General features: G+C 37.7%; 1 protein-coding gene across 6 annotated transcripts in view; it reads right to left on the bottom strand.

Moving 5' to 3' along the window:
* The window catches only part of ccser2a (coiled-coil serine-rich protein 2a), a 46,590-nt gene extending 34,691 nt beyond the window's left edge, over positions 1 to 11,899 (bottom strand). For 5 of the 6 annotated variants that reach the window (XR_009120354.2, XM_078787359.1, XM_058058272.2 and 2 more), the window contains exons 1-4: positions 11,243 to 11,899; positions 3,028 to 4,423; positions 2,731 to 2,945; positions 558 to 672 (exon numbers count right to left, since the gene is read on the bottom strand). Coding sequence is in view for 5 of the 6 variants with exons in the window: in XM_078787359.1 (XP_078643485.1) it covers positions 558 to 672; positions 2,731 to 2,945; positions 3,028 to 4,384 (1,687 nt within the window). In the remaining variant the exon portion in view is untranslated. The remainder of the gene's footprint in view (positions 1 to 557; positions 673 to 2,730; positions 2,946 to 3,027; positions 4,424 to 11,242) is intronic. The other variant, XM_058058270.2, reaches the window with a different exon arrangement.
* Positions 11,900 to 15,893: the final 3,994 nt, after the last annotated feature.

Below are 15,893 nucleotides of genomic sequence, written 5' to 3'. Positions count from 1 at the left end.
GGTAAAAGCATGTTGGGGGCGGTCATCACTCCACTTCATCACTGGGAGTGGTGAACACTTCCCTGCATGCTTTGCGGCACTTGTTTTGTAAAAAAGTTGCTCAAATTATGTCTGTAACCCTTAGATCATGGGTCTCAAACACACGGCCCGTGGGCCAAAAGTGGTCCGCAGGACACTAGTTTGAGGCCCCCGCCTTGATATGAAAATTTTATGTGCGGCAAGTTTGATATGGATGCTGTATGGTATGATGTACCCAGAAAAAATTATTACGTTTGATTCATGTTCATGTTAAAGGTTAAATAACAGTTAATAGTTATCCTCCCTATCCGTGTGGAAGTGGTAAGTTTTTGGCTATTTAAGTTGAAAGGAAATAACTTGAAGGCTACCGTTTAGGTCGCTAGCTCTCTAGTTTGCGAGTTAGCATGTGTCTCAAGACCCTGCAGTTGCGCAATATGTTGTAAATAAAAAAGTATAAATGTGAAAAGATACTTAAAACGGTGGCGGAAATGTGGCTAGTTTTGTAAGCGACTGTATGTCAACAATGGGTCTGGACTCACCGTGCACGCTATCCTCTGGGAGGTCAATGTCCAGCATGAGGTCATCATCATCATCGTCGTCGTCGTCGTCATCCAACCCTCCAGCTCCAGCGGGGTGCAGGTTGTTCAGGATATCCTGGGAATCACAAAAAAAAAACGTATTTTTGCTACGTCCATTGTAATCCCCGCAAAAAGCGGGGCTCTGCAATAATATGGAAGCAATAAAAAGCAATAAGTGTGAGCTTTGAATATACAAACACTAATATATACGGTATATACTGTGCAGACATGAAGTGCCACTCTTTGTCAATGCCAGTCCTTGCATGGTGCATCATAGAAAATGCTATCATAAGCTCCAGTCGCCCACTCAGTAATTTTACACAGAGGTGTACTAATGTAGATAGAGCCAAATATAGCCAAAACCATGACTATAGCGCACACACACATATATACACACACACACAAGGAGCAAGTTTCAATGCACACACCTTTAGGTGTGTTATTGTGGATGCACAGTGCCCCCGTGTGGAATGAGTATGCTATTACAACATAGTCAAGAACCAGCTGTGTACTTTTGTGGGGAAAACAAACTTATTTAAAGTTGTTAATGGAACATAAAATACATTCATTCATTCATTTTCTACCGCATTTCCTCACGAAGGTCGCGGAGGAGCCTGGACAAACAACCATTCACACTCACATTATACCTATGGACAATTTTGAGTCGCCAATTAACCTTGCATGTTTTTGGAATGTGGGAGGAAACCGGAGTACCCGGAGAAAACGGGGGAGACGTGCAAACTCCACACAGAGATGATCGGGGGGTGGGATTGAACCCTTGGTCTCCTAGCTGTGAGGTCTGCGCGCTAACCACTAGACCGCCGTGCAGCCACATAAAATACAAAAAATTAAACATAAACCTCTATTCTACGCACAGTTAAGGAATGTAAAAATCCCCAAAGCTCGAGTAAACCACATGATGCCGGCTGTACTAATCTAGTACGTAAACATGGGCACGCAATCCTAAAGACATGCTAAATGACGCTTTCTAATCGGATACGCATGGTTCAGGCATGTGTCCGTAAGTATATAATGATTATTTATGTACTGTCAATAACAACAATATTGTCCCGGAGTCGTTAAACTCAACATTTTAGGAGCTATAGCCAAAAAATAACATGCTATTTTTGATATTGCAATTTCTAACAATGACTGAATCTAATTAGTAATCTATGCTGCCAGTTATTCCCATTGCACACATACAACTAATGACAAAAATACTTATATGTCATATGTAAATATCACATGTTACTACAAAGAAGTAACAAGACAAGGCTTATTATTATTATTATTATTCAATTTCTAATCAGGCTTTGTGGAAAGCTCTTTATCTGTGCCCCAGATCAGACGCTATGGTACGTGAACACAGAGAACCAAAGGCTAAAAAGGCTATTACAGTCCAGTCGGTGGCTGGGACAGCATTCCTCCCGGGGATATTACTTAACCTCTTTGCTTAATGAGGAAGTGGTAGTGGGTACCAAGTCTTGGTGAAAATCCAGTTAGTTGGAAGGTGGCCCGAGTATGGAAAATTGAAATGGAAATTGAGTTAAACCACAAGTTTTGGTCATTCAGGCGATCATCCACGCATTAATTTATGGCTAATTTATGGCTACAAGAACTACAGTTCCCATGATGCTTAGACTACAGTTTTAGGAAGTATGAATTAGACCGGTCAAGTGGACGCAACTATCACTTGTTTTGAAGTCTTATGCAGAGTTTGTGTTTTGATCTGACAAATATTAAGTAAGTTTCATCAAGTGTAGAATTACTACAGCTCTGTTTGGACTGAATGACTGAAGGCGTTTCATGTCTTATCATCGAAACTACATAACAAGTGATGCTGGGAATATGGAGTGGTGGTAGGATTCTAAGTGTAATAGTGTGTCGGTCGGGCTACTGCGTGATGAAGAGGACAGCTCAAGCTAAAGAGCTAATTTGCCTCGAATCGAAAGTGACACCGAGAGCGATAATGAAAGAGAGAGGCTGACAAAGTGTGTGATAAAGGAACAATAAGGCTATTCAATTATGAAGCTGAAAACGACTTAAGTGGTTTTAGTTGGGACTCTGGAACAGACTGTGGCGCATAAAAAGCGACTTTATATGTGTATTTATTTTGTTTGTCAATGTTACGCACCATGCTACTGAGGTCGGAGTCATCGTATAGATCACATGGATCTATGGTCCCGGGACCTCCGAGTGGTTCCAGACCTTCTTCATCCCACATGTAGGTCCCCCCAGAGCTGTTTGAAGGTGACAGCTCCAAGGATGAAGCCTGGCAGACATCACCCTCCACCACAGACCTCACAAGCGGTCCCTGGGAGTCCTGCATGGGGCTCTCTTCATCCTGGTCTGCACCAGACATAAAAGAGTAAACGTCCATCAGGAGAACAAATTAGCTTGAATTGATTGATTGTTTGATTGATTGATTTACCTGCCAGATCCCAGTCGCAGTTCTCGCTGATAAAACTATCAAAGTCAGACTTCTTGTTATCATGAAGGTCCCCATCGCTCAATACATCTCCAACACTGTCCAAGTCGTCTGGAAACTCTTCACTGGTGTTCTCTCTGTCCAGGGAAGAAGCAGAAGACAGCGACATGTCCTCCTGAGCATCACCTCCTCCCTGGTCTGCTGATGTTTGGATCGGACCGTTGTTGTCCTCTTCTTTTCCATGAGCAGGATTCTGACCATTACGGGAGTCTTCAGCCTTTCCAGCTGGCTCAGCATCTCTTTCAGTCTTTGAGAGAGTTCCACATTGAAGCGCAGACAAAGGTTTGATGTCTCCTTTAAGCCAACCTGGAAGAAAAGACGTCTTCCCTTGTTTGGTCTGTCCCGCTTTTGCCTGCCTGTAGCCTAAAGATCCGTTAGTATTCCCAAGCGTTTTGTTCAAAGTGGAAAAAAGAGGCTTCTTCAGAGCACTGGGAGTACTCGGCGCTGGAGATGTCGAAGTGGAGCTACCAGGAGGGGTTCTGCTATACTGAAGAGCTCCGACCCCACCACTAGAAGAACCAGACCCTGCATGGTTTACATTCAAACCCCCGGGTCCTAAACTTAATCTACCGTTGCTGAGCTGTGGAGGTTTGAGGAAGCTACTCCGAGGCGGTTTGAGTTGAGTGTTGGTTAGAGGTCTGGCCAGTTCCACAGCCCGGGTAAAGGAGAAGGAGCGTATCATTGGCTGGCTGCTGGGAGAAGGAATCTGCTTGAAGTGTGTGAAGCTGTTTGAACGCACCATCTTGTCCAGCGCCAAGGTTTTCAAGCTTTCGCTGGACTGGGAAAGGCTGTCTTGGGAGCTGCTTCTAGGGGAGTGCAGTTTGGGTCGTGCAAGGCGGGACTCAGACCCTACCGAGTCATTTTGGTCTGTTTTAGGTACTCTGTTCATAGGACCCGGTTTGGCTCCGTCTTTGGGTCCAAGCTTCAAGGATTGCTTAGGGACGGCTTTGGGGCTCGAGACAGCCACCATCAATGCACCTGACCTCCGCATTATAGGTGTCCCCGGGGCTTTTGCCGGTGCGGAAAGAGTTCTCGAAACCTGGTCCTTACCTCCATCCACAGGGCTAGTGGGGGCAGTGACACTGGAGGGGGTCATCCCTTCATCTTTCTTCCATTTCAGGGAAAAAGGAGAGCTCCGAATCACGCCATTTGGCTGGGATACCACAGGAGGAGAAGTGGTCTTGGCATCTTGGGTAGGCAATCCGTTTGACAGGGGGGCGGCGCCGCCACTCGCAGAACGCCCGCCAAACTTGGGCAGTCTCGAAACCATGGTCAACCTGGTCGATGCTTTATCTTCCATTAGATGCCGAGGGAGACATGGATGAGCAGAGACTCACAACTGGGGACAGAGCAGAGACAAAGGACATGTTATGATTTGACATGAGTGGTTAGCATGCAGACCTCACAGCCAGGAGACCCGGGTTCAATTCCACTCTCGGTCATCTCTGTGTGGAGTTTGCATGTTTTCCCCGTACTCCGGTTTCCTCCCACATTCCAAAAACATGCTAGGTTAATTAGCAACTCCAAATTGTCCATAGGTATGAATGTGAGTGTGAATGGTTGTTTGACTATATGTGCCCTGTGATTGGCTGGCTTGCCCGAAAAATGGTTGTTTGTCTATATGTGCCCTGTGATTGGCTGGCTCGCCCGAAAAATGGTTGTTTGTCTATATGTGCCCTGTGACCACACATCAATTCAAAGGCTCCGCCTCTTAAAGGCACACACACACACAACGTCACAGAAATTGTAATACAGATATAACATCTTCTAAGTGCTTTATATTTGTATTTTCATTCATTTAGCCATTTTTTATGATTGAAATTTGTTCATTTGGGACAAGAATATGTACAAAAAGGCTATGTTCTCTATTTGTGGGTCAGTTTTTTGCTCATAAATGTAATTTTTTCATTTGGGACAAGAATATGTACAAAAAGGCTATGTTCTCTATCTGCAGGTCAGTTTTTTTGCTCGTAAATGTAATTTTTTTCCACGTCAGTGTGAACCGACATCCCAGCAAGTTCTCCACAAACTGCCATCAACAAAACTCTTGCCTTTGTTGTTTTAATCATTTGGTTAAAAAAAAAAAAACATTGCTCCAAATCCTTGTAATTGCCCCAAACACACCAAGAAGACATTAAATTGAGGTAATGTTTACTTGCGTAAACGCATGGCAAAGCAAGTGAGGTCATGCTTTTGCACGCGCGCGTCACTTCCTGGATATTTCACGTTGACAAATCGCATTCTTTCGGCAATGTGAACGACCGTATAATCAGATTTTAACAAAAAATGTATCCCTACATTTGTTCCCAAATGCGCCTGCTTTAATGGTAGACAACAGTTGACCAGCAGTTGACCTACAGACTCTGGAGAAATAGTCCACATTTATCTGTAAATTGGTTAGGCGAGGGTTGAGGGGGGGGGGGATCCTCTGGCCTGTGCTGGCCCACATTCCCAGGCAGCAACACACGTCTACAATCATCCCCGCTCGCCACTGGCACAGAAGTGTCCGACCCGTACTAATCCGCATCAATAAACACACATGGGAACAGAAACGCAAGGGAAATCAGGTCAACTTGCCGAAGGCAGGGCCACCAAAGCCTCTTTGCCCCACTCCCGGGCAGGGCGTGCATCTTTGTACAGAGCTGAATGGGTCCAAATTGGTGTTTGCAAACCGAGAACCTCCCAGGTTTCGGTCACATCACATAAAGGAAGCGGGAGGCTAACGCACGGGTGTGATGGATGTTTATGTGGGTCACCGCACTGATTACATCGCCAGTCCAGATACACACAACTGGCTGACACACATTCATAAAGGTGGGGCGGTAAACCACACACACCATCTGTCAATCTCCCTGCCCGGCCCCACCTTCTCGAAAGTGTACATGTATGCATATGACACAATCATATCATGATGAGCTTCTCCTTTCCTTCTGTACTTATCATTCATCTTCATAGTACCAAAGCCATCATTGGTACCCTTGCATATTCTAATGAAATGGTACACCGCTGGGAAAACATCCCTCATACACAACGACACATGACATGTGCGTCATAAAAATAATGTAATATTTTCAGGAAAAATGACATCATTTTAGTAGTATAAAGTTAAAATCATGAACAAAGAACAGAATGTTTTAAATGTTGGAATATTATGAGAAACAAAGCGAATAAAGTGGTAATTTTAGGAAAATTACGTTGCAGAAAAACACAAGAGAATAAGGTCCAAATATTATGGAAATAAAGTCATATTTAGAGAAAAAAAATCATGAAAAAAACAGCAGACATTGGAAAAAAACAACTGTAATTTTTTTTTTTTTTTAGAATAAAGTCCAAATACTACATGTTCTTACAAGACAAAATGAGTAGCACGGCAATTGAAATATTAAAAGAAAAAAAATGCGCAATTTTATGAGAAACAAAAAATTTAAATTAGTAATCATCAAGACAAAGTGGTAATTTTTCAAGAATAATGTAATATTCCGAAGAAAAATAACGTCATTCATTTTAGTAGCATAAAGTTAAAATACTGAAGAAAGAACATAATGTTTTAAATGTTGGAATATTATGAGAAACAAAGCAAATAAAGTGGTCATTTTAGGAAAATTATGTTGAAGAAAAGTATAAGAATATAAGGTCCAAATATTATGAAAATAAAGTAATATTTACAAAAAAAATTCAGGAAAAAAGTAAAAAAAAAAAAAAAACAGGAGACATGGAAAAAACAGCTGTAATTTTTTTAGAATAAAGTTGAAATAGTACGTGTTCTTACATGAGGTACAGTACATGACAAAATAAAGTATCAGAGCAATTTAAATATTAAAAAAATTCTGAATAAAAATTCTGTTTTTTTTTTTTTATCGGAATTTTATGAGAAAAAAAATAAAATTTCTGCCAATTTAGATTGGAGAGAAAAGTTGTAATTTTATGGGAATAAAGTCAAAATATTCCAAAAAGAAAATCTAGGAACATTACTTGAGAAGTAATATAAAATATTTTGGAAAAAACAACAGCAAAAACAGAACCAAGAGTTGGTGTCAGTATGTTTTTTCCACTAGATCACTGAGCTGACATTCAGGTTTTTTTTTGTTTTTGTTTTTTTTACATGTGCTGCTCTAGAAAATACCCTTGCATCCTTTCCTGTTTCACAATGCATGTATAACCCATCACCTCTCATCTTTACTAAGCACACCAAAGTGCAGCATGCATCTATTGACATCCCAGCTTCACTGTGGAGTAATAAAAAACCAGGGCGGTCATCTGGAACGGGCGGTGTCGGGCGGGCGGTGCTCCCTCCCTGAAGCGATTAACAGTCATGGCATTAGAGCAGGCTAATAGAACGAGGCGGGGATGAAAGCAGCAACACCGACGCCCATCTAATGTGCGCTGGGTGAAAACAATACCGGCTCTGATGGCCGAGTCACGCTAATCCAATGAGACGACAAGAACGGACGGTCAAAATGACAGCGTGGAGGTGCTGCGGTACACGTGGAGAAAGTAAGGGAGTGATGCAACCTGCACATACCGTATATATTTACATCACAAAAGATAAGAAATAAATCGAAACCTTACCCTGACGTGTTGAGTCAACCGTTTCCACCGATATCTAAAATGAAAGTAATCGACTGAAACTGAACTATGCGTGTATCTCTACTCACATTCCCTGTGTGGAGGGGGCCATAAATGTTAATGCAGTATTGGTGGGACCCACCTTCTGTTTGGGGACCAAAACAATCTACTTGTGATGTAAGTCATTACATTTTAAAGTTTGCCTTCAAGGTAAGGTGATGTGAGGACATTTTAGCATATTTTAGGATCAAGTGATACAAATATCATCGCCAAAAGCAGACAGAATATGGTTATGGTAATGATAATAATAATAATTATTATTATTTAATTTAATTTGAACATGCATCAGATTACAATTGAACGCATCACATCATCAGTTCACAGTTCCACATGTCTAAAAGGAGTAGGAAGAAGCAAAGCTTATTAAATCCTACCCCTCCATCTGGTACTTTTACAATCAGTAACTGTTACATTTGTTCACTTCCTGCTTTCCTAATATAATTTTTTTTAAGTAATTTATTTTATTATTTTTTATAATTGTTTTATAATTTTTCAAATTTTGTATAGTTTTTCAAATTTTATAATTTTTCAAATTTTTTATAATTTTTCAATTTTTTTTATAATTTTTCAATTTTTTTATTATCTTTTATTTTTTATAAAATATATATATAAAAAAACTTCACACTTCTTGTTCTTGTCAAAGCTTCTACATGTTGATCTTTTTCTAAGTGACAGCGTTGGTTCAACCACTTCCTCCTCACATACGAGGCAGGAACCTGAAGCAAACAACCGCCGTGGTGCAGCACGTTAAATATTTAGAAAGATCACATGATTGCCTCAAGGTTGCGCATAATAATGAAAGTAAGCTATGGAAAGACATTGTCACATTGGCAACAGGAGTTCAGAACATTCAGCTCACACATGATATATTTTGAAGAATGTTGTGGCACATGGCGAGTGTCTGCTCCATGACCTCCACTTGATCCACACTGACGAGATTAATGCGCATTAAAGAGCTACATTTAATTGCCACGCTCGCTAGGTTACAAGGATTGCCCAAGTTAACCTGTCGAGTGTCGCCGCGCCACGGAGCGGGTGTCAATCAGTGGCGGCGTCTTCAGCTTTTCAAATACGGCCAATGAAAGTGAAAAAGGATGCTGGTGCTGACTCGGTGGTAAGGATACACACACACGGCCCAATATGGCTGTTGCCAGTCTGTAAACATCTGCGCTCTTGCCGAGGAGATGAAGAAGAGGCGATCAGCGAGGCTAAGTTTAGCGGCAATGACAGACCGCATGCAGAGAGACAGGGGGGTGGGGGGGTGGGGGGGGGACCTTGGAGGATGAGAGAAAAGTCACAGCAAACCACCACAAGTCTTCTGGTGCTTACACCAACCTGTGACCACAGTCAGTTATCCTGATTGACCTTTGGTTGCTGGAAGTCAGGGTGTCCAAAGTGTGGCCCAGGGGCCATTTGCGGCCCACGGTACATTCTAAAAATGTACTAATGTTCATTAATAAGACATTTTTTAAAAACACAACAGAATTTTAAGACAATGAGGTAAAAATATTAAGAGAAAATATTAATATATATCATATATAATATAAATATAAGGAAATGTCGCACATTTTTTTTTAATCAGCAGTAATTTTAAGACAATTAGGTAAAAATATTAAAAGAAAATATTATATACATATATATATAATATATTATAATATATTATATAAATATAAGAAAAAAGTCGCAATTTTACAAGAAAAACATTGTAATATTATAATAAATAATTAAAAAAATAAAATATATATAGAAATAAATAAATAACATAATTTAATTGCATGACATTGAAATGTAAAAAAACAGCTGAAAGTCAAAATATGAAGAGAAAAAAGTTGCAATTTTATGGGAATAAGAATATTATGAAAGAAAGTTGCAGAGTTGAAATAACAAAGAAAACAGTCATAAAATTAAAAGAAACGTTGTCATTTTTTTAAAAAATAGGTCTGGGAAAAAGTTAAAATATTATGGGAATAAAGTCAGAAAATGGGGCGGGGGGGATGATGATGATTATTATTTAAAAAAAAATGTTTAAATATTTGATAAAATATTTTTGAAAAAAAAACAATGGGAAAAATTGCAAAAAAAGATCCAAGTTTAAACTAATAATAATAACTTTTTCACAAAGCTGATGCATTTCTGTTTTGAAATATATGAATATAACTTCTTAAAATATCTACATATGCTTCCCTGCATATCAAAACTGTTCCAGCGTGTGTTCTTTGTCCTCTGTGGGATTTATTTACCCACAACTCACGCAAAAGGGGCACTCGTCTTAAAGTCCACAGAGTCCAGACAGAGTCTTTCATTTTTCACTGACTGGAGCCGGGGGGGTCTCAGTAAAGCTTATCCCAGTAATCCTGTCTCCACATGATGCAGTAGTTTCACAGAGCTTTCTCTAAATGTTTTCAATGCAAAAACAACAAGATGGTGGTGAATGAGGGTCGGCTATACTGGTACGGGCGCTGCATTTAATATACGTATGCTTAGCCAACATTGATTTCTTAGCAAAGTCTCATTATATATTTGCCGGGGGCCACACTTTGGACACCCTTGGGTGGTACGCCCTCTCACCCCAAGCCAATCAGGCCCCATGTTTCTCTCAGTCTAGCCGCAACAATGATGTCATACTTTACTGTAACATGTATCCGTCTATTTTTAGCACAACATGAGTCCACATTATCTGTCTGCCTCAACGTTTGAGCCGTTTGTGAACTCGGGTCGGCCATTCCCACACAGCGCCCACAGCATGGAACACTGCACTCGTATAAAAGTACAAAGATCAGCAAGCAAACAGACAACAACAACAAGTAGAGGATGGGGGGGGGGGTTGCTTGCAGTTTGAGCTATTCAGCTGTTTGTGGGGAAATAAAACACACACACGGCCAAGGTGGCGCTCTACAACCCCAAGCCAACAGGTGTCTACAGAACACACACACTCGCTATTCGGGATACTGTATGTTGACGTGCCGTCTGGCCTGGAACAGATCATATTCAAACATGCATTTGATTGACAGCGACTTAAGTCACGGTGTAAAAATACAGATAGGAGGTGATGCAAGGGATAAAATAAAACTCCTGCCTGCTGGAGCTAACTTTAACAAGATGAGGGCATGGAAGTCGTAGTTAAAAAGTCTCATATGTGGAATAACCAGGCCCTGTTTTATTGTAATGGTCAAAAGTCAACTTGAAACATTAAAATTGACAATATCCTTATTTTAGTGGTTGCAAAAGTACAAGTTCATGACACAAAAGGCTGTTTGTAACCATTTTGGCAGCCTCACTGAGTTACATGAGGTAAATAATATTAAAAACAGCTTGTTATTGTGCTATACGGTGCTAGGCTACTTCAGTTTATATTCATTATGTAGCCTTTTAAAGCAGTCACGTGACTCCTTATGTGAAGTTGCGTTCATTGACGTCAGAAAATCACAATCTTTTACGCATTTAGATGATTCACATTAAATTACAGTACAGGGATCTTTAATTATTTTTTTTGTTGAAAAATTACATGAATAAGTAGTTTCATTGTACTTACCTAAATTTGGAACAAGCAGGAAGTAGTAAACAGTTCTCTTGTTGGTTGTAGTGTTAGCTAGGTTAGCTTACACAAGTTCAATAAACCGTATTTATATTTAAGTCACATGAAGTTGCTTCCATTTAAGCATGGAAGCACTTTACTCTTGTTACTCTTGTTACTCTTGTAGAGTAGGAAAAGAGAAAAGATGAAAATAACGGTAACAAAGTGGAGGAAATGCTGGGAGGTAGCAGCCAAGCTCCAGACGGATTCTTCCAGGCAACGCAGCTACTTCTTCCACAGCCGGGCATCAAGCATGATGTCGGGCATTCATGTGTAAAAGAAGCATCCGTTCGGATTCCAGAGTAAGCAAAACCGTCCTGAAAAAAAAAAAGACAAAAAGGCTCCAAATTAAATCCAAGCGATGTAAACACCCTACTTGTAGTAGTAGACGATCATCACTAGTAATACTACTACCTAGTAGTAGCCACCCTAAGGCTTCTCTCACTCCCAAATCCCCTCCAGCTCCAGCGGGGCGGAGCGAGTCTATCACCGGGCAACTTGCAGTGACTCCTTCCCCCTTGAAAGGCTACAATTTTACTATTATCAGTTTGTTTACGGAAATAATAATTGTTGTAGAAGCGTCCTCGTTTTCCCTGTTTTTCGTCCTTTTCCGGGAAAGTCTTCTCGCTTGCCGTAGATATGACGTCATTGGGAAAAAGCATTTTTTTCTCTCATTTTAGTTTAAAGCCATCCGTCAAAAAAACACTGTAAATAAATGTCATAAAACGACAGCATGTAAAACATATATCTGAATAAAAATGTAAACATTTTACTGTACCTCACTCAGTGCTAATTGAAATGAATTCGCGAAACTGTAATTCTCAAGCTTAACCACCAGAGGGAAGCATTTTACTTTTATAGTGAGGTGTGACTGTATACTGTATTTTTTTGCTTTGGAATATTAACTTCTATTTTTTTTAGGATATATGTTTAATTTTTTTTTTTGCTTTGCATGTTTAAAAAAGATAAATACAAAAATTCCATCTTGTAATAACACATGAATGTGACATAAATATATATAAAATAAAATATAGATATAACTGAACTTTTATTACAGCTGCACAGTGATGGAGTGGTTAGCACATAGGCCACACAACCCGAAGTTCGATTCCAACCTCAGGCATCTCTGTGTGTAGTTTGCATGTTCTCCCTGTGAGTTTCTCCAGGTACTCCGGTTTCCTCCCACATTCCAAAAACATTCATGTTATGTTAATTGGCGACTCGAAAACAGCTGGGATAGGCTCCAGCACGCCCGCGGTCCTCGTTAGCTAAGCAGTAAACAAATGAATGAATTAACTTTTATTACCAGGAAATTATTTATCCGAGTGATCTGTTTGGTTTGCCTTAATTTATGTTTTATTTAAGGGTGATTACATATGAAGAGTTGTATGTTTTTTTAATGAATTTATTTTTTGATGTATTAATTTACTTTAAAATGTAACAAGAGTTGGTCTTTTTTTTTCTAGAGAAAGTACACAAAATACATCAGAATGAGAAGAAAAAAAAAACACAAAATGACAATAAAGTTGTACAAATTATTCATTACATTGTTACAGGAAAGAAGGTGCTGCCCCCAGTGTTTTGGAGTGTGTACTGCACTTGTTTCTGATTGTTTTGGATTTTTTTTTTTCCAAATCCTACTAAATCCTTTAAAACTAATACAGGCTCCTGAGGTAAGTGAAAGTTGAAGAACAAAGATGAAGGGATCTGTGTCCTTCCCTAATGAAACCTGAGTTAACAGTAGTTTTGGACACGAGACACTCTCACCGTGTCGAGCAACATGAGTCCACAATAAAGACCGACGACGTGTTCTTGTCCCCTTTTGCGCTCGTTAACGTGGACGCTGGACAGTACTCACAATGTCAATAAGCACTAAATTATTCAATGAGAGGCTAAATGGGGGTGTAATTTAAGACCCTCTTGTGGCTTGTCCTTGCGTGTAACACAAGTAGCCGACTGCTTTCCATTATTATTATTTTTTTAAAAGGTTATTTTTTGTTGGTGCTGGTTTGTAGGTATTGTTTGATTGTGTCTTATTAATAAACAGACTATTTTTATGTATTAAAGCTTGTATTAGATGCTAAAGAAGGACAAATTCATTTAGGGGGCAAATTCAGATAAAAAGGCAGCTTAAGGATGTTATTTAAAATATTTTAAAATGTAATTACATATTATTTGGATTTAATTAAATTTTTTTAAATATATTAAAATTTATATTTATGTATTCAGTTTCTTTTAAAAAATATTTTGATTTATTTTATTTTACCTTTATATATTTTTTTAGTAATTTTTTAATGTTAAAATTTGAAAAATAATAAATTACAAATTAAACATTTTTAAATATATAAAAAATTATATTTACATGCATTTAGTTTCTTTTAAAAAAATATTTTTATTTATTTTTATTTTACCTTTATATATATATTTTTTAGTAATTTTTTAATGTTAAAACTAGAAAAATAATAAATTACAAATTACATTTTTAAAAATATATTAAAATTTATATTTACACGTATTTAGTTTCTTTTAAAATATATATATATTTCTTTTTTAATGTTAAAACTTAAATATTAAAAACTTAAAATAATAAATATAATGCTTTTTTTACAGGATCTGATCCAGACTCAGCATTTATTTTATTGAATTGTCTTATTTTATTTAATGCATCTTTAAAAATGTTTGTTGATTGAATTTAATAGTAATTTAAATTCAACATTTATGTGAAATTTTCTGCTTTTTTGTGGATTTTTTTTAACTATTAAGATGCAACATTTGAGCCTTGTCGGCGGCCTCGGTGCTTTTTAATAACCACGCATGCTTGCCCGTGCTTTACATTTGAGCCATGCGACACCATCCATATGTGGCTTTCATGGCTGACACAACAAGGGTTAAAAATGTCACACGGAAACCAGGCAGCGCCTCCCACCATGCTGTTCTCTCTCTCTCTCTCTCTCTCTCTCTCTCTCTCTCTCTCTCTCTCTGTGACATCCATCCCTCCATCCGCCATGACAAGCCCTCTTTCCTGTATCCTCCATCCTCCTACATCCTCCTACATCATCTTCTAGAGCTGTCTTCAGTCTGGATGTTCACACTTCTGACATACCATCATGTCACACACACACACACACACACACACACACACGGAGTGTCACAGTCTGCAGTGTCAAAGTCAAGCCATTCCCAGCAATGATAATGTTTATTACCCACGCTGCCCATGGCTTCACACAAATTGACGGCGTACCCTTCACGGGGGGGAAGTGAACGACTGTGCAAGTGTTTGTGTTATCTATTATCATATTCAAGCTATAACCTTTTGAAATAATATAAAAACTGAATATTGTAATATTAAATAAGGGTTAATAATGAAACAATTAAAACCAATGTTGTAACCTGCAGATGGATGGGGCGGGGGGGTGATGGTCGGGTCAGGTCTGATCAAAGTGCATGCATGTATAAAGTCAACATACCCTTTAATTAACATGCTGCGTTGAGGGTCATGTGACCATATGCTGGAATGTCGCTCCCAAAGCCTGATTTTGTCGTCTCTAAAGCAATTTTTTTTTATCCTGCAGCTTGCCGATGTTGTAAAATACAGTCATTCATTAAAGATTCAATAAGTCTTTATTAGCTCCACTCATCCTGACATTTTTAAAAAGTTTTATTAAAAAAAATATTTTTATTTATTTTTATTTTACCTTTATATATATATTTTTACAATTTTTTTTAATATATTAAAATTTATATTTACATGTATTTAGTTTCCTTTAAAAAAATATTTTTATTTATTTTTATTTCACCTTTATACATATATTTTTAGTAATTTTTTAAAATACAGTCATTCATTAAAGATTCAATAAGTCTTTATTAGCTCCACTCATCCTGACATTTTTAAAAAGTTTTTTTTTAATATTTGTATTTATTTTTATTTTACCTTTATATATATATATTTACAAAAATTTTTAATGTTAAAACTTGAAAAATAATAAATTACAAATTTTTTTAATATATTAAAATTTATATTTACCTGTATTTAGTTTCTTAAAAAATATATTTTTATTTATTTTTATTTTACCTTTATATATATATTTTTTAGTAATTTTTTAAAATACAGTCATTCATTAAAGATTCAAAAAGTCTTTATTATCTCCACTCATCCTGACATTTTAAAACAGTTTCTTTAAAAACAAATATTTTTATTCATTTTTATTTTACCTTCATATATATATATTTAGTAATTTTTTTATGTTAAAACTTGAAAAATAATAAATTACATTTTTTAAAATATATTAAAATTTATATTTACATGTATTTAGTTTCTTTTAAAAATATTTTTATTTATTTTTTATTTTACTTTTATATTTTTTTTTTACAGACTTTTTTACAGACTCCATTAAGTCTGATGGTGTCATTAGGGTTCGTTTCTCCCCGAGGGACTTGCACTAATTTGGGAGATTTGCTATCTATTTAATCGTATCGCTATACGGTATCCAGATTGATTCCTATGGATTATGACAACAATCTAATGAGATGTATGACGTATTTGACATTATGTCAATTATTGTGGCTGTAGTTTACGTCATTGCATCATACCGAGCACTGGTTACCTTAT

Source organism: Doryrhamphus excisus, linkage group LG20, assembly GCF_037039965.1.
Source record: "Doryrhamphus excisus strain RoL-2023G ecotype Guam linkage group LG20, RoL_Dexc_Guam_v1.1, whole genome shotgun sequence".
Taxonomy (NCBI): Eukaryota; Metazoa; Chordata; class Actinopteri; order Syngnathiformes; family Syngnathidae; genus Doryrhamphus; species Doryrhamphus excisus.
This window is presented reverse-complemented; position numbering and strand designations above follow the sequence as displayed.